The sequence below is a fragment of the Oncorhynchus clarkii genome, chromosome 5, assembly GCF_045791955.1.
Source record: "Oncorhynchus clarkii lewisi isolate Uvic-CL-2024 chromosome 5, UVic_Ocla_1.0, whole genome shotgun sequence".
NCBI classification, from domain to species: Eukaryota; Metazoa; Chordata; class Actinopteri; order Salmoniformes; family Salmonidae; genus Oncorhynchus; species Oncorhynchus clarkii.
In genome coordinates, this window is record NC_092151.1 from 6,489,739 (window position 1) to 6,509,492 (window position 19,754).

At 45.9% G+C, this 19,754-nt stretch overlaps 1 protein-coding gene across 4 annotated transcripts in view; it reads right to left on the reverse strand.

The window, feature by feature from the left end:
• The window catches only part of LOC139408272 (WD repeat-containing protein 7), a 333,290-nt gene that overhangs the window by 300,446 nt on the left and 13,090 nt on the right, over positions 1 to 19,754 (reverse strand). For 3 of the 4 annotated variants that reach the window (XM_071151971.1, XM_071151970.1, XM_071151969.1), the window contains exons 5-11: positions 17,890 to 18,064; positions 16,892 to 16,968; positions 16,265 to 16,384; positions 15,855 to 16,000; positions 11,881 to 11,983; positions 1,901 to 2,048; positions 1,403 to 1,651 (exon numbers count right to left, since the gene is read on the reverse strand). In XM_071151971.1, coding sequence (XP_071008072.1) covers positions 1,403 to 1,651; positions 1,901 to 2,048; positions 11,881 to 11,983; positions 15,855 to 16,000; positions 16,265 to 16,384; positions 16,892 to 16,968; positions 17,890 to 18,064 — 1,018 coding nt within the window. Of the gene's footprint in view, positions 1 to 1,402; positions 1,652 to 1,900; positions 2,049 to 11,880; positions 11,984 to 15,854; positions 16,001 to 16,264; positions 16,385 to 16,696; positions 16,712 to 16,891; positions 16,969 to 17,889; positions 18,065 to 19,754 lie in introns of those variants that run through there. The other variant, XM_071151972.1, reaches the window with a different exon arrangement.

Consider the following 19,754-nt stretch of genomic DNA (forward strand, 5'->3'; position numbering starts at 1 on the left):
CACCACAAACCCAAGTTTTCACACTCAGTTTCAACCATAGTGAGGTGACTTAAAAATACACACTGTTTTGATGAGTGTTTCTGAATGCATTTGCATTCGAAAATAGAGCCCTGAGTACCAGGCCATTAGGACCTGATGGAGGGACAATAGAGCCCTGAGTACCAGGCCATTAGGACCTGATGGAGGGACAATAGAGCCCTGAGTACCAGGCCATTAGGACCTGATGGAGGGACAATAGAGCCCTGAGTACCAGGCCATTATGACCTGATGGAGGGACAATAGAGCCCTGAGTACCAGGCCATTATGACCTGATGGAGGGACAATAGAGCCCTGAGTACCAGGCCATTAGTGACCTGATGGAGGGACAATAGAGCCCTGAGTACCAGGCCATTAGGACCTGATGGAGGGACAATAGAGCCCTGAGTACCAGGCCATTAGGACCTGATGGAGGGACAATAGAGCCCTGAGTACCAGGCCATTAGGACCTGATGGAGGGACAATAGAGCCCTGAGTACCAGGCCATTATGACCTGATGGAGGGACAATAGAGCCCTGAGTACCAGGCCATTAGTGACCTGATGGAGGGACAATAGAGCCCTGAGTACCAGGTCATTAGGACCTGATGGAGGGACAATAGAGCCCTGAGTACCAGGTCATTAGGACCTGATGGAGGAACAATAGAGCCCTGAGTACCAGGTCATTAGGACCTGATGGAGGGACAATAGAGCCCTGAGTACCAGGCCATTAGGACCTGATGGAGGGACAATAGAGCCCTGAGTACCAGGCCATTAGGACCTGATGGAGGGGCAATAGAGCCCTAAGTACCAGGTCATTAGGATCTGATGGAGGAACAACAGAGCCTGAGTACCAGGTCATTAGGATCTGATGGAGGAACAACAGAGCCTGAGTACCAGGTCATTAGCACCTGATGGAGGGACAATAGAGCCCTGAGTACCAGGCCAATAGTGACCTGATGGAGGGACAATAGAGCCCTGAGTACCAGGCCATTAGGACCTGATGGAGGGACAATAGAGCCCTGAGTACCAGGCCATTAGGACCTGATGGTTGTTTAACAAGCTGGGCTCTACTAACACATGTCCAGAGTGATTAAAAGGAGGTTACCATGACTCAACGGTCACGTGGAATGTGTCTGCGGTCATGACTCATGACTGCCGGTGTGGCGGTAATACAGCCGCTGCAACAGTCTTAGGTATCACCTTTGCTTTTTCCCCCTTTCCCACCCCCACTCTCCCCTGACCCCCTGACCTCACCCACACTCTCCCCTGACCTCACCCACACTTTCCCCTGAGCCCCTGACCTCACCCACACTCTCCCCCGACCCACACTCTCCCCCGACCCACACTCTCCCCCGACCCCCCTCCCTCCTGACCCCCCTCCCTCACCTCTCCGCAGCATGTGTTCTCCCTGCAGCAGCTGTACGATGGCGGTCTGTGTGGCGGGGACCAGGATGATGCTTCCGTCCTCTCTGCCACACACCAGCCTGCCCTGGGAGGGGATGTAGACGCTGGCCGTCACCTTGATGGGCTCCTCCGACCCAGGCGTCACACTCAGCTGGTCTATGATGCCCGCAGACAGGGGAGCCAGCTTGTCAAAGGCCTCCTGGAGGGAGATGGTGGAGGACACCTGGAGCTCTGAGGGACAGGGGAAGTAGATAACAACAGTATTAACTACGTACAGACCCAAAACAGACACATCTATCCAACCTGACTTACACCAGACAAGGGCCTTTGCTTAGTGGCATTGCATAGTCATGAAGATGAATCATGAGGAATGTACTTCACTGGTTTTTGCCAGCTGATGGCATAAAAGCCATCTAATTCTCACCCACAGCATGAATACAGACTTGGGACACTTACGCCACCTAGTGGACTAAATGGTACCTGCTGCGGTGGAGAGGGGCTGCAGGGGCGAGGTGTCTGGGATGCTCCAGAGGGTGAGGCGTCCGGCTGAATCTCCCTGGACCAGCAGCTTGTGGAAGGGCTCCCGACGGCCGTAGAAGAACCGTGTCACCGGGGGACAGATGAGGAGCTGGAACACGGAACATGGAACGTTAGAAGATGAAAATAGTGTTCTAGAATGTGAACACTAGTATTATGTCTGTATATCTCTGCGTTCAGGGCCATGTCTACGGCAGGACTTTACGGTCTCTGGCAAAGCACAGTACCATGTGACATACATACAGGAGACACCTACACCGTCCTATATCCATGCCAAAACCATTATTTGTGCGGTGTGATAAATGGTCTAGTCCTAACGATAACAATTATTTCATAACTACAGGGATTGTATTGAAGGATAGTAAATGGTGAGAATGAAAGCAGGACAGCATACGGTAGTCTTGTTGTACCATGGATCTAAAAACTCCAGAATACTATATTCTGCTCTGTACAAGAAGGGGAAGCCGGCCTTGCAGGGGACATGATCTCATGCCATGGGAGCATTGGGATGTGCTGTTAACGTTTAGCACTAGAAAACACCACTGTGATATAAAGAGGATGCCAAGCTAGAAGAACTGACCGCTTACTCAACTACCAACAGGGTTACCTACAGTACAACACATGCATTGATTCCCCCCCTCCCCCCATACTAAAATATCCCCTAACTCAGTTCTCTGGACAGCAAAGCACTGAATCATCAGGATACAAACCAGCTAGCTAGACACAATAAATTGTTGAGGCAGAACACTGGTGCCATGAACAACATATGAGACTTGGGATCTGTTTTTATTTGTCTACCTAACAGATCTAGCAGGACTGAATATCCATAGTTATGCATGTTGGTTAATGGTCCTTCATTAACTGACCCTTTGCCTAATAAAAGTAATTGCACCCTGGTCTAAAGTAGGGCACTACATAGGGAATAGGGCTCTGGTCAGAAGTAGGGCACTACATACGGAATAGGGTGCCATAGGGCTATGGTCTAAAGATGGGCACTATGTAGGGAATAGTGTGCCATTTGGGACGCAAACTTTGATCTTTCATTTGACCTATTTACACAGCTATAATTGTGTTCTTGACTGCAGTAGAAAAAAGGCACAGTGGTAACCAACCTAACGACCTGGCAACCTGCCCGCTGACCCCATTTCCAGGAAGTCCTAGTTAATGTGATTGTCACGGTAACAGAAAAAGATGGGATGGAACCGGATCCCTATAATGTCTAATGGAGGAGACACTCTGTGGCCGGGTTGTCAGGTAGTCAGGCACCTAATATGAGGTTGCTAGATGTTGAGGTAGATGCTCAGACTACAGTCGATTGACTTGACACTGTCTGAGAGACCAAACAAGGTAGTTAAATGAAAGACTTCGTAAAAAAATAACTAAACTTAAAAATAAAATAAAATGTCCATCAGAAGTTTACATGGAAATCAGCGGACTGAACAATAGACGTAGCATGTATGAAATTCCTTAATGTTTACCATATGTAAAATCTGTACGTTGACAGGCTTATACAGAAGTCGGATCTTAATTTGACCTCGTTCGTCGCAGGAGGAAAATAATAAATCCTGTAGCAGGAAGGTTTGAATATCAGAAGAATATATTTAGAATGGCCACCAGGTGGCAGCATGAAGCGGTGTTTGTATCCCACGCAGTACTAAACTCAGCAAAAAAAAGAAAAACATCCCTTTCTTTCAAAGATAATTTGTAAAAATTCTAAATAAGTTCACAGACTTCATTGTAAAAGGTTTAAAACACTTTCCTATGCTTGTTCAATGAACCATAAACAATTAATGAAAATGCACCTGTGGAACGGTCGTTAAGACACAAACAGCTCACAGTTACGAAAACTTAGGACACTAAAGAGGCCTTTCTACTGACCCTGAAAAACAAAAAAGAATCAGCTCATCTGCGTGAACGTGCCTTAGGCATGCTGCAAGGAGGCACGAGGACTGCAGGTGTGGCCAGGGCAATAAATTGCAATGTCCGTACTGTGAGACGCCTAAGACAGGGAGACAGGATGGACAGCTGATCGTCCTCACAGTGGCAGACCACGTGTAACAACACCTGCACAGGATCAGTACATCCGAACATCCCACCTGTGGGACAGGTACAGGATGGCAGTAACAACTGTCCGAGTTATACCAGGAACGTACAATCCCTCCATCAGTGCTGACTGTCCGCAATAGGCTGAGAGAGGCTGGACTGAGGGCTTGTAGGCCTGTTGCAAGGCAGGTCCTCACCAGACATCACCGGCAACAATATCGCCTACTGGCACAAACCCACCGTCGCTGGACCAGACAGTGTTGGCAAAAAGTGCTCTTCCCTGACGAGTCGCGGTTTTGTCTCACCAGGGTGATCGGATTTGCGTTTATCGTCCAAGGAATGAACGTTACACCGAGGCCTGTACTCTGGAGCAGGATCAATTTGGTGGTGGAGGGTCCGTCATGGTCTGGGGCGGTGTGTCACAGCATCATCGGACTGAGCTCGTTGTCATTGCAGGCAATTTCAACGCTGTGCGTTACAGGGAAGACATCCTCCTCCTTCATGTGGTACCTTTCCTGCTGGCTCATCCTGACATGACCCTCCAGCATGACAATGCCACCAGCCATACTGCTCGTTCTGTGTGTGTTTTCCTACAAGACAGGAATGTCAGTGTTCTGCCGTGGCCAGAGAAGAACGCGGATCTCAATCCCGTTGAGCACACCTGGGACCTGATGGATCGGAGGGTGAGGGCTAGGGCCATTCCCCCCAGAAATGTCCGGGAACTTGCAGGTGTCTTGGTGGAAGAGTGGGGTAACATCTCACAGCAAGAACTGGCAAATCTGGTGCAGACCATGAGGAGGAGATGCACTCCAGTACTTACTGCAGCTGGTGGCCACACCAGATACTGACTGTTACTTTTGATTTTGACCCCCCCCCTTTGTTCAGGAACACATTATTCAATTTCTGTTAATCACGTCGGTGGAACTTGTTCAGTTTGAGAGGACGTTTTTGTTGTTGCTGAGTTTATATGTAGGCTAAGTGGAGGCTTTTTGTTTTTGAGGCTACAGCGTTTCTCTGCTGAATTCTTATGTGAATTATAATAAGCTGACATTTTTCAAGTGGTAGATGTAGTTTGTTGTTTTTTTAAATATCAATTGTTTTATTAGTATGTTGAAGGCAATCAATAGGTAAATAAAAGGTATTAAATGATTGGTAACCTCAGTGTGGTGCAGCGGTAAACAGAATCGACTCCGGCCCACTGCTCTTTGATGAAGGTCCATTCCGTTAGGGGCAGGCAATGGTTTGGGTTAGGCTTTATACTGCATTCAAAACAACTGGAAACTCGGAAATCTCCAACTTCAGTGCGTTCAAGACAACTGGGGATGAGCTCCGAATGAGATAAGAAAAGAAAAAAAGTTGAAAGGTCATCCAACTCGGAATTCCAAGTCGGAAACTTTATCCGACCTGAATATCACCGATGTCATTATTTGACCTCGAGTTTCTAGTTGTGATGAACGCACTGAAGTCAGAGATAACCGATTTAGGACTTCCCCAGATGATTTGAATGCGGCACTAGTCCTGCTTGTGTAGCCAGCGGACATGAGTTGGTCATGGTCAAGTGATGCGGTAGTCCCGTCGGCAAACTTCAAAACAAGTGTCTGCCCTTGGCTCAAGATGTTGATTGATACTCTGAACCCTGTGGCAGACCCGGGCGACAGTAACTCACCAGAACTACCAGCATTACGACCAGGAATACGACTTCCCTAGAGCAGCTCCATTGTTCACTCTTCCAATTTAACTTATTCCAAAAGCAAAGGAGAGGCACTCCAGAACCTTCCGGTTCGACTTAGGAGGCGGGCACAACACCCACCGCGTCAGAGTATATCACTCGCTAATATTCAGTCTTTGCACAATAAAGTAGACGAGCTCAGGGTGAGGATCTCCTTCCAGAGTTGATGAGCTTCGAGCTTTCTTTCCAGAGAGACATCAGGGCCTGTAACATACTTTGTTTCACGGAAACATGGCTCTCTTGGGATACTCTGTCAGAGTCAGTAAACTCAGCAGGATTCTCAGTACATCACACAGACAGGAATAAATATCTCTCCGGGAAGAAGAAGGGCAAGGGGTGTATGTTTCATGATTAACAACTCATAGTGTAATTCTAGGAACATACAGGAACTCAAGTCATTTTGTTTACCTGACCTAGAAAACCTCAATTAAAATAGCAACCATATCTCCCAAGAGAACTATCCTAAGTCATCCCCACAGTCGTTTACATCCCACCTCAAGCCGAAACCTCGACGGCCTTCAAAGTTTAAAGCTTCAAGTTCCTCGGCGTACACATCACGGACAAACTGAAATGGTCCATTCACACAGACAGTGTAGTGAAGGCACAACAGTGCCTCTTCAACCCTCAGGAGGCTGAAGACATTCAGCAAAGACCCTCAAACTTTAACAGATGCACAATTGTAGTGCCTGCAACAGCAGGGCTCTCCAGAGGGTGGTGCGGTCTTCCCAACGCATCACCGGGGACACACTGCCAGCCCTCCAGGACGCCTACAACATCCGATGTCACAGGAGAGCCAAAAAGATAATCAAGGACAATAACCATCCGAGCCACTGCCTGTTCACCCCGCTTCCATCCAGAAGGCGAGGTCAGTACAGGTGTATCAAAGCTGGGACCGAGAGACTGAAAAACAGCTTCCTTCTCAAGGCCTTCAGACTGTTGAATAGCCATCACTAGCCGGCTACCACCCAGTTACGCAACCCTTCACCTTAAGAGGCCACTGCGCTTGTGTCACGAATACCACTGAAGGTGGCTCCCCTTCCTGTTCGGGTGGCGCTCGGCGGTCTATTAGCTGCCACTGAAGGTGGCTCCCCTTCCTGTTCGGGTGGCGCTCGGCGGCCGTCGTGGCCGGTCTATTAGCTGCCACCGATCCCTTTTTCCTTTTTGTTTGTTTTTGTCTAATTGTTTTGTTCTTTGTTGGGGTTTTGGGATGGGTGTTATTTCAGTTTGTTTTGGTGTTTGTGCAGGCTTGTTGGTTTGTTACGTTTGGTGATGTTTCGTGATTTGTTTTACATAGACATGGAATCAAGGTTTAATAATGTTTACATACCGATACTAATACTAACCCTAACCCTAACCTCATTACTCATCTCATATGTATATACCTACATTTCTCATCCTAATATTTATATACACTGCTCAAAAAAATAAAGGGAACACTAAAATAACACATCCTAGATCTGAATGAATGAAATATTCTTATTAAATACTTTTTTCTTTACATAGTTGAATGTGCTGACAACAAAAATCACACAAAAATTATCAATGGAAATCAAATTTATCAACCCATGGAGGTCTGGATTTGAAGTCACACTCAAAATTAAAGTGGAAAACCACACTACAGGCTGATCCAACTTCGATGTAATGTCCTTAAAAACAAGTCAAAATGAGGTTCAGTAATGTGTGTGGCCTCCACGTGCCTGTATGACCTCCCTACAACGCCTGGGCATGCTCCTGATGAGGTGGCGGATGGTCTCCTGAGGGATCTCCTCCCAGACCTGGACTAAAGCATCCGCCAACTCCTGGACAGTCTGTGGTGCAACATGGCGTTGGTGAATGGAGCGAGACATGATGCCCCAGATGTGCTCAATTGGATTCAGGTCTGGGGAACGGGCGGGCTAGTCCATAGCATCAATGCCTTCCTCTTGCAGGAACTGCTGACACACTCCAGCCACATGAGGTCTGGCACTGTCTTGCATTAGCAGGAACCCAGGGCCAACCGCACCAGCATATGGTCTCACAAGGGGTCTGAGGATCTCATCTCGGTACCTAATGGCAGTCAGGCTACCTCTGGCGAGCACATGGAGGGCTGTGTGGCCCCGCAAATAAATGCCACCCCACCCCACACCATGACTGACCCACCGCCAAACTGGTCATGCTGGAGGATGTTGCAGGCAGCAGAACGTTCGCCACAGCGTCTCCAGACTCTGTCACGTCTGTCACATGTGCTCAGTGTGAACCTGCTTTCATCTGTGAAGAGCACAGGGCGCCAGTGGCGAATTTGCCAATCTTGGTGTTCTCTGGCAAATGCCAAACGTCCTGCACGGTGTTGGGCTGTAAGCACAACCCCCACCTGTGGACGTCGGGCCCTCATACCACCCTCATGGAGTCAGTCTCTGACAGTTTGAGCAGACACATGCACATTTGTGGCCTGCTGGAGGTCATTTTGCAGGGCTCTGGAAGTGCTTCTCCTTGCACAAAGGCGGCGGTAGCGGTCCTGCTGCTGAGTTGTTGCCCTCCTACGGCCTCCTCCACATCTCCTGATGTACTGGCCTGTCTCCTGGTAGCGCCTCCATGCTCTGGACACTACACTGACAGACACAGCAAACCTTCTTGCCACAGCTCGCATTGACGTTCCATCCTGGATGAGCTGCACTACCTGAGCCACTTGTGTGGGTTGTAGACTCTGTCTCATGCTACCACTAGAGTGAAAGCACCGCCAGCATTCAAAAGTGACCAAAACATCAGCCAGGAAGCATAGGAACTGAGAAGTGGTCTGTGGTCCCCACCTGCAGAACCACTCCTTTATTGGGGGTGTCTTGCTAATTGCCTATAATTTCCACCTGTTGTCTATTCCATTTGCACAACAGCATGTGAAATTGATTGTCAATCAGTGTTGCTTCCTAAGTGGACAGTTTGATTTCACAGAAGTGTGAACGACTTGGAGTTCCATTGTGTTGTTTAAGTGTTCCCTTTTATTTTTTTGGGCAGTGTATTTCTTAATTCCATTCTTTTAGGTGTGTGTATTGTTAGATACTACTGCACTGTTGGAGCTAGGAACACAAGTATTTCGCCACACCCACAATAACATCTGCTAAATGTGTGTATGTGACCAATACAATTAGATTTGAAGGGAACTGAAGGCTACTGTTCAGATGGTTTAAATGGAATGGTAGTCTGATGATCTATAACCCCTCACATAGCCTCATAATGGTAATATAACCCCTCACATAGCCTCATGTTAATATAACCCCTCACATAGCCTCATAATGTTAATATAACCCCTCACATAGCCTCATAATGTTAATATAACCCCTCACATAGCCTCATAATGTTAATATAACCCCTCACATAGCCTCATAATGTTAATATAACCCCTCACATAGCCTCATAATGTTAATATAACCCCTCACATAGCCTCATGTTAATATAACCCCTCACATAGCCTCATAATGTTAATATAACCCCTCACATAGCCTCATGTTAATATAACCCCTCACATAGCCTCATAATGTTAATATAACCCCTCACATAGCCTCATGTTAATATAACCCCTCACATAGACTCATCTAATATTAACTGTAGGTCTATAACCTTTCACAAAGCCTCATCTAAAGTTAACTCCTGCAGATTTAAGCAGTTGTTGCAGTCAAAATTTGACTCGGGAACAAGAGTGGAGAAATATGATTTATTTCAGCACCTTGAGAGAATGACTGTGTGGTTAGGGACTATCTGCAAAGGTGCTCTCTTTATCAGCATCGTCAGAGCTGATAGTATTTCAACCACAATAAATATGCATCCAAGCCAAACTGAAATCTTATCAGAAACATGTTGTTTTCACAGCTTTTAGTTCCCTTAAAACCAGTCGAACTTGGAAATGTTCCAGTTTTTGTTGTTGAGTTCATGTATTTTTTCCCCGGTCCCTAAACTTATTTTCTGTGTGAGAGAAGCAGAAATGAAAGAGAAAACTGTCAACTCAATTGAGACATTCATTCTTTCGATGTACGACATCTTTTGGGGGTGAGCAAGGGTTTATTTAGTCCTTTAGGGCAACAAGTAATGACAGAGAAGCAGCATGTATCTAATTATAGACAAGTTAACTAACAAATAGCCTACAAAAAAATTAAAAAGTGCCACGCCCATCGGGTCACACAGAAGCACACACACGAGAACACAGAACACACACGAGAACACAGAACACACACACACACGAGAACACAGAACACACACGAGAACACAGAACACACACACACGAGAACACAGAAGAACACACACGGAAAACTAATCAAAGATTGACGTGAAAGATGAACTCAATCCAAAAGATTGTAAAATATAATCCAAAAGGTGAAAGACAAAGGCACTGGAGTGTTGGAGAATGACTAGAGAATAAAAGGGGGAGGGACACAACAGACCTAAGAATGGCTTCCACTCTACTTCCACTGGGTTTTAGTTTCAATGTAGATGATAAATTGTCTACCTGTTATCAATGTATCATATGTCATTATCGGTGTATTGATCTGATTTCTAGAGGGAAAGCAGTTTAGGGACTTGGCATGCATCTGCCCCAGTGTGAAGACCAAGATGAGAATGATGATTGAGATTTTAGTGGGAGGAGCATGGAATCAGGTGAGTCAGAGTGAGTTTAGAGAACTGGCCAATCAGAAAGACAGCATCGTAGAGGTGCACACGTCACAGGGTCAGGCATCCAATCGCTGTTCAGCTTACTAAATAAACAGGGCTTTGGAGATTTGATTTTGATTGGCTGATATATCATAAACCAAAGCATGCGAGTCAATCGGAATTCAGATCAATGTATTGCAGATCGATTATCAGGCATGTCTCCAAGATAATACAGATCAAAGACTATATTAGTAACATTTTTGGATACCAATTTGCAAATAGACTCAGCGAAATTACATTGCCCACGAGCAGCACCGCAGCTATTGAGATGAGCAAGATGCAAGACTGTACTCTCACACAGAATCTGCGCATGTGCACGGGTTGGCTTCACACTGTTAGTCACGGGACCAAAATAGGGGAGAAGTTGATCCTCGTGCTTCAATGCTCGTAGTTGTTGCGGAAATTGCCCCACAACACTGATTACCTTCTGCAGCTACGTCATATCGCTGTGTCTACTTTTAATTAACATCAAATATGGTATTGATCAAATCACTAGTATACTTACTATACATGGGGCACTACATGTCGTTATCTGTAATTTCCCCATAACATCACACCAACATACATCTTCCTATCCCCGTTCTGCATGCTTCATCTCTGAACATTGAGTGAATGTGCTGAATCTGTGACCGAGAGCTGAGGGCTCCCCCTGCTGGACAGAGCCAGTGTGTGCCTCTCTCCTGCTGAACACTGCAGCACTGAGCTTACTGGTGCCTCTAGAGGCTGCTGGTGGAATAGCAGCTCTGGGGTGTAGAGCTCCAAGTCTACTCCGCTGTCAGGGTGGCACAGCACCACCATGTCTACCCCCTCACCAGACTCCTCAGTCTGAGGAGTGCACGCCCTCCGATCAGGGCCAAGGCCCATTGGGGAGGGGAGGGTAACAAAACAGAGACAGACAGACAGACAAAGAGCAAAACAATAAGAAAAACAACAGAAAGGCAGACAGGAAATGAATATGTAGACTAAGAAGACTACGTAACATCCTAAATTAAATACAGTACAAAACACTAGCCTGATCCCAGATCTGTTTGTGCCATTCTTGCCAACTCCTTGTCACATTTGGCGAGAAAGCAAAAACAGACTGGCACCCAGGCTAACAGACTGGCACCCAGGCTAACAGACTGGCACCCAGGCTAACAGACTGGCACCCAGGCTAACAGACTGGCACCCAGGCTAACAGACTGGCACCCAGGCTAACAGACTGGCACCCAGGCTAACAGACTGGCACCCAGGCTAACAGACAAAACAAAGACATTGACAAACAACAAAAGACACTCTGTTACCTGGTTAAAGGACTGATACTAGCAGTCCTACTGACTCTCAACATAAGAGAGCATGTTCCATTAACATAGAGGTGGCACCGGGCTTTGTTGTGCAAAAAGTACTTCAAAACAGATCTTATTTCTGTCTTTAAACCAGAAAGCTCTTCAGAGAGTGAGTGAGTGATTGTGTGTGATGGATGGAGAGGAATAACCTGTTTGTCTGTGCGGTCCGCGATGCTGTACACCAGAGGTGGGATGGAGCCTTCGGCAGTCTTTCCTACATCAGTGCGGAAGTGTTCACTGGCAGGGAGGCAGCTGGGGGAGAGGAGAGGAGAGGAGAGGAACAGAGGTCAGCCCAGTTTAGTTATTTCTCTCACCGCCTACAAATCAACTAAAACTAGAACTAACTAATCCACCATCGCAACTGTAAAACACACAAACCTGTAAAACACACTAAACCTAACAGAGAAATCCACCTCAGAATGGTGTCTTACGGATTGGCACGTAGAAGACGAACAGCCTTTCTGACTCGTGGTTTCCCTGCTAAACCCAAACTACAACTAAAACCGCTAGTCTCAAGTGAAAACCATAGTGGCAAATATAAAATAAAAAGGTTTCCAGAGCCACTTACCAGACGCACACAATCCATAAGAAGAGGAAGTGAAATAAAACGTAGTTTAGACCAGCTATACTCTTACATATAACTCTTATGTTCAAAGTTTACACAAACATGACTAAAGTTGAAAAGTGTCTCTAGCTTCCTGGGAAAATAGTTCCTTTCCAAGCACGTATCATAGCTGACAGCAATACTGTGTATCATCTTTAGGGACCAATCAAAATCAAGGGTGCGATACATCGACTTCTCTTAACGTTCTAACCGCACATTTTTATTTAAAAATCGCTTATCCGTTAAAATGAAAAGTTCATAAAAATACCACAATGTATTGTGCTGCTGCCAGCAATGGTTCGGGTTTCCGTCCCTTTCAGATGGGGAAGCGGCGCACCAGTACGTACGTACAACCATTACTCCATACTGCTGTCGCTTGCTTTTCTCTGCCCTTTTTCCTAACTGTTAACAACGATGATGTCGTGTTGGAGAGTCGACTCCAAAATAATTGATTACTTGACACCGGTAGTCGACGCGCAAGAACTCGACTCCCAATTATGTGTCGCGAGTCGACTCCACTAGGAATTGACAACTCGACTCCTAAGATTCAGTGTTTTAGGAACAGAGGAGACTGATTAGTTGTCGTACTTCCCGAGAACACACATACACACGCATCTTTCATAGCGAGCTAGCAAGGAATGGAGAGAGAGGGGCACAGTATAGGCAGGTCGGCCACCAGGCAGACAGTCTGGATCAGCACTAGGCCTATCCATCGGTATTAATAAAAAGCGTTATCTCGCAATTTCTTAGCTTGCGATGTCTTGCAACTTCAGTAAATCAGTGCCCATCGTCAATTTATAGGATATTCTACAGGAAACAGACCGAAGACTTAACACACACTGGTATCATTAGCGCAGAAAAAGAGCAGGCGAGCCAGCGCCAGGGAGAAGAGGCAGGCACAAAGAACCGAGCATAGAGTGCATTTGGAAAGTATTCAGACCCTTTGACTTAACCCTTAACTTTGTTACATTACAGCCTTACTCTAAACTGGATCAATCATCCATCTACACACAATGACAAACCAAAAGCAGGTTTTTAGAAATGTTTGCTAATTTAATAAAAACCTAAAAGTGAAATATCACATTTCCTTAAGTATTCAGGCTCTTTACTCAGTATTTTGTTGAAGCACCTTTGACAGCGATTACAGCATCAGGTCTTCTTGGGTATGAAGCTACAAGCTTGGCACGCCTGTATTTGGAGAGTTTCTCCCATTCTTCTCTGCAGATCCTCTCAAGCTCTGTCAGGTTGGATGTGGAGTGTCGCTGAACAGCTATTTTCAGGTCTCTCAGAGATGTTCGATCGGTTTCAAGTCCGGGCTCTAGCTGGGCCACTCATGGACATTCAGAGACTTGTCCCAAAGCCACTTCTGTGTTGTCTTGGCTATGTGCTTAGGGTCGTTGTCCTGTTGGAAGGTGAACCGTCGCCCGCAGTCTGAGGTCCTGAGCGCTCTGGAACAGGTTGTCATCAAGGCTCTCTGCGCTTTGCTCCGTTCATCTTTCCCTCGACTAGTCTCTCAGTCCCTGCCACATGATGCTGCCACCACCATGTAGGGATGGTGCCAGGTTTCCTCCAGGCGTGACGCTTGGCATTCAGGGAAGAGAGTTCAATCTTGGTTTCATCAGACCAGAGAATCTTGTTTCTCATGGTCTGAGAGTCCTTTAGTTGCCTTTTGGCAAACTCCAAGCGGGCTGTGCCTTTTACTGCAGAATGGCTTCTGTCTGGCCACTCTACCATTAAAGGCCTGATTGGTGGAGAGATGGGAGAACCTCCAGAAAGACAACCATCTCCACAGAGGAGAGCTCTACAGCTCTGTCAGAGTGACCATTGGGATCTGGGCACCTCCCTGACCAAGGCACTTCTCCCCCTATTGCTCAGTTTGGCAGGGTGTCCAGCTCTAGGAAGAGTCTTGGTGGTTCCAAACATCTTCCATTCAACAATGGAGGCCAATGTGTTCTTGGGGACCTTCAATACTGCAGATATTTTTTGGTACCCATCCCCAGATATGTCTCTGGGATCTACAGACAATTCCTTCAACCTCATGGCTTGTTTTTCCTTCTCTGACATGCACTGTCAACTGTGGGACCTTCTATATAGACAGGTGTGTTTCTTTCCCAAAATAATAATGTCCAAACTATTGAATTTACCACTGGTGGACTCAAATCGAGTTGTAGAAACATCTCAAGGATCATCAATGGAAACAGGATGCACCTGATCTCAACTTCAAGTCTCATAGCAACAGGTCTAAATAATTAACACCGCCGTTCAGAAGTTTAGGGTCACTTAGAAATTATTGTTTTTGAAAGAAAAGCAAATTTTTTTTTGTCCATTAACAAACATCAAATGTATCATCAGAAATATAGTGTAGACATTGTTAATGTTGTAAATGACTATTGTAGCTGGAAAAGGCAGACTCTTTTATGGAATATCTACATAGGTGTAGAGGCCCATTATCAGCAACCACTGCTGTGCTCCTGTGTTCCAATGGCACGTTGTGTTAGCTGATCCAAGTTTATCATTTTAAAAGGCTAATTGATCGCATGAAAACCCTTTTGCAATGATGTTAGCACAGCTGACAACTGTTGTTTCTGATTAAAGAAGCTATAAAACTGACTTTCTTTAGACTAGTTGAGTATCTGGAGCATCAGCATTTGTGGGTTCGATTCCAGGCTCAAAATGGCCAGAGACAATGCACTTCCTTCTCAAACTCGTCAGTCTATTCTTGTTCTGAGAAATGAAGGCTATTCCATGTGAGAAATGGCCAATAAACTGAAGATCTCGTACAATGCTCCCTTTACAGAACAGCGCAAACCGGCTCTAACCAGAATAGAAAGAGTGGAAAGGCCCCGGTGCACAACTGAGCAAGAGGACAAGTACATTAGAGTGACTAGTTTGAGAAACAGACACCTCTGATAAATTTCATGTTATTTTAAAAAGGACAAAAAAAATTTGCTTATCTTTCAAAAACAAGGACATTTCTAAATGACCCCAAACTTTTGAATGGTAGTGTAGGTATTTGTTGTTGTTTTTTTTTTTTTTTTTTAAACTGTCCTCGCTTTGTCATTATGGGTATTGTGTGTATATTGATGACCAAAAAATCAAATAAAGTATTTGATCCATTTTAGAATAAGGCTGTAATGGAACAACATGTGGAGAAAAGGGGAGGTGCCTGAATACTTCCTGAAGGCGTTGTATGTCTTGGTAAACTGTATCTCAAACATTCTAACTTCCCATGCATCGCAAATTCACCAAATGAGTCTAGTTTGACTCAACCTCCCTGGTTTTATTTACATTACACAACTTTCCACAGGCCTTTATAGCCCATTGTCTAGTCAGGATATAACATGGAAAATCATATATGTGTGATAATTACATTGTGCATTTAAAAAATACTAATTACTGACATTCATTCATAGTTGTCAGGCGAGTAGAAGTAGGGTACAACGAGTATAACAGACAACATAACAGACTAACGGACACCATAACACACACGTCTCCTATACAGGTGATGTTGTTCCTCACCTGGCGGGGAGCTTGTAGATGTAGGAGCATCCGTCCTCGGTCCAGATGATGATCTTGTCAGCGGCGATGAAGTCTCCTCCGGTCCAGGACTGGTCGTTCTCACTGGGCACTGAGCACAGCAAGGAATAGTCCCCCGCATCAAACACCTGATAAACATTTCGGGATACGTTAGTCCGAGATTAAGAGTTGTCGCAACCCCCCCCCATGCCGAAGACTCAAACACAACGCTACGCTACTGTAGCCTGATCGGTTTGTGTCGTCTTGCCACAACTCCTATTGTCATATTGACAGCATAAACAGATCTGGAAACAGGCCTAAACTAAGGAGCTAGGTCTACAGTGTGATTCTATGAATGTTTCAACCAGGGCAGTGAGGGAGAGACCCAGGGAGCATGGGCTCTAGCCACCTACCCTCCAGTACTTGGAGCAGACCACTAGCAGAGAGAGCTGTGTGAAGGTGCAGAAGGAGATGCTCTGACAGCCCCCACAGTAGATGGGCTTAGACTCCTCCTCAAACACTGGATCCAGATCCTGTTGGGGAACAGGAAGCGGAAACACACACTTAGGAGGTGACCTAAACCATTATTCATTTCCACCCCACTTAGCGACCGCTAATGTTCCTAGGAACAACAAAAAAAAAAACAATAGAACTATAATAGACATTTGAATGGTCTGCATGTGTCCCAGTTACTCCAATTAGTCCAAATAGTTATGATCTTAGCTGGAACAAATCCTGGTTAATAGGAGTATTGTGTGGATGATCACAACAACAACAAGTATCGATTACAACAACAACAAGTATCGATTACAACAACATCCTGATGCGCCCCTGTCCCCCTCTACCTGCATCCTGTTGACATCCTGAGGGATGATGTGTCTCAGTCCCACTCTACCTGCATCCTGTTGACATCCTGAGGGATGATGTGTCTCAGTAACACTCTACCTGCATCCTGTTGACATCCTGTTGACATCCTGATGTGTCTCAGTAACACTACCTGCATCCTGTTGACATCCTGATGTGTCTCAGTAACACTCTACCTGCATCCTGTTGACATCCTGAGTGATGATCCACACCTTCAGTATCCCAGTGACCGATACTGCTACCACTGTGTCCTCTGAAAAGATATCACACATTATGATGAGGGGACACAGTGTCAGTTTAACAGCGCCTATAATTGTTTAATGAAGTGAGTTTACAAACGCAACAATTGGGTGACAATGCAATGTTTTAGTCTACAGACCGTGACGGTTGAGCAACGTTACCGTGGCAAATACAGACCGTGACGGTTGAACAACGTTACCATGGTAAATACAGACCGTGACGGTTGAACAACGTTACCATGGTAAATACAGACCGTGACGGTTGAACAACGTTACCGTGGTCAGAGGTCTATCTAATCCAAGTTTTAGAAGCGTTAGTGGACTGTTCCTGGACGGCAGTTAGAGAGGCTGATGTTAGCCGTGTGGGACGACTAGAGGTGCAAAGTTCAGTTACATTTTCAAAAATCCCATTTGCAGGATTCCCTCCCTGCCTTTTCCCTACTGATTCTGGAAATCATCCAAACGGGATATTTGAAAAACCCGGTAAAGCTCCTGAAATTTTGGAACCCTATGGTTGACTGACCGTGTGTGTGTGTGTGTGTGTGTGTGTGGTGTGCATATGATGAATCGTATAGCATAACATAGGATAGCATAGTATAGGATAGTATCGTATAGCAGAGCATAGTATAATATAGGATAGTATTGTATAGCATAGTATAGCATAGCATAATATAGGATAGTATTGTATAGCATAGTATAGCATAATATAGGATAGTATTGTATAGCATGGTATAGCATAGCATAATATAGGATAGTATTGTATAGCATAGTATAGCATAGCATAATATAGGGTAGCATAGCATAGCATACTATAGGATAGTATTGTATAGCATGGTATAGCATAGCATAATATAGGATAGTATTGTATAGCATAGTATAGGATAGTATTGTATAGCAGAACATAGTATTGTATAGCATAGTGTGAAGTAGGCTACCTTGTGTGCGATGTGAGTGTATGATGCTCATGGAGCTGATCCAATCAGGAGAGATCTTAGAGACGAGGGAGTAGAGGACCTCCAGGCTGGTGGCGTCCACCACTAGGATCTCTGGGTAATGTCCATTACACAGCAGACGACCCTCACGCTGCGTACCGATGGTGAACTGGTAGAACTAGACAGAGGAGAAGAGTGAGGGTTGGGGTTAGTTCCAAGGATAGTAGCACCTAGGATCTCTGGGTAATGTCCGTTACACAGCAGACAGGTAGAAATAGGTAGAGGACAGGACCAGTGAGACTCAGACACAATATAAAAACAGACTAGTGATAAGGTCAGGGTTTCGCCCGCCTCGTTACGAACCAGGTATCCCTAAAACGGGAAGTCTGGGGAAGTGCAATGACAGAAAACAGCTAAAGAGGGGCGGGAACACGGTGTAAATCAATGACACCTCACAACAAACCAATCAAATGCCTTGCTTGAGCAGAGCTCCAGAAGGTACTCGGGGGATTAGTCCAGTAGAAGCAACAGTCTCGGGGGATTAGTCCAGTAGAAGCAACAGTCTCCAGGGATTAGTCCAGGTGGAACAACAATCTCCAGGGATTAGTCCAGGTGGAACAATCTCCGGGGATTAGTCCAGGTGGAACAACAATCTCCAGGGATTAGTCCAGGTGGAACAACAATCTCCGGGGATTAGTCCAGGTGGAACAACAATCTCCGGGGATTAGTCCAGGTGGAACAACAATCTCCGGGGATTAGTCCAGGTGGAACAACAATCTCCGGGGATTAGTCCAGGTGGAACAATCATCTCCGGGGATTAGTCCAGGTGGAACAATCTCCGGGGATTAGTCCAGGTGGAACAACAATCTCAGGGGATTAGTCCAGGTGGAACAACAATCTCAGGGGATTAGTCCAGTAGAAGCAACAATCTCAAGGGATTAGTCCAGTAGAAGCAACAATCTCAAGGGATTAGTCCAGTAGAAGCAACAATCTCAAGGGATTAGTCCAGGTGGATTAGTCCAGTATTTATCCTGTCTTATCCGGTGTCCTGTGTGAATTTAAGTATGCTCTCTCTTTCTCTAGGAGGACCGGAGCCCTAGGACGACGCCTCAGGACTACCTGGCATGATGACTCCTTGCTGTCCCCACCTGGACGAGCTGCTGCTCCAGTTTCAACTTTTCTGTCTGCGGCTATGGAACCCTGACATGACCACCGGACGTGCTACCTGTCCCAGACCTGCTGTTTTCAACTCTCTAGAGACAGCAGGAGCGGTAGAGATAATCTTAATGATGGGATATGAAAAGCCAACTGACATTTACTCATTAGGTGCTGACTTGTTGCACCCGCGACAACTACTGTGATTATTATTATTTGAACATCTTGGCCATGTTATAATCTCCACCCGGCACAGCCAGAAGAGGACTGGCCAATCCTCATTGCCTGGTTCCTCTCTAGGTTTCTTCCTAGGTTTTGGTTCCCTTTCTAGGGAGTTTTTCCTAGCCAACGTGCTTCTACACCTGCATTGCTTGCTGTTTGGGGTTTTAGGCTGGGTTTCTGTACAGCACTTTGAGATATCAGCTGATCTAAAAAGGGCTTTATAAATACATTTGATGTGTATACAGTTGATAGAAAAGGACAGGTGTGGTTTAGAGGGAATAGAGTAGAAACCATTGTCTCAATCGGTGCTTCCTCAATTTCAGATCTTTCCTCACTTCCTCCTCAAACCGAGGAATCAAAGACGGCAGCCATGGACTACAGCCATGGACAAGAGCCATGGACCACAGCCGTGGAAAAGAGCCGTGGACTACAGCCGTGGACTACAGCCGTGGACTACAGCCGTGGACTACAGCCGTGGACAAGAGCCGTGG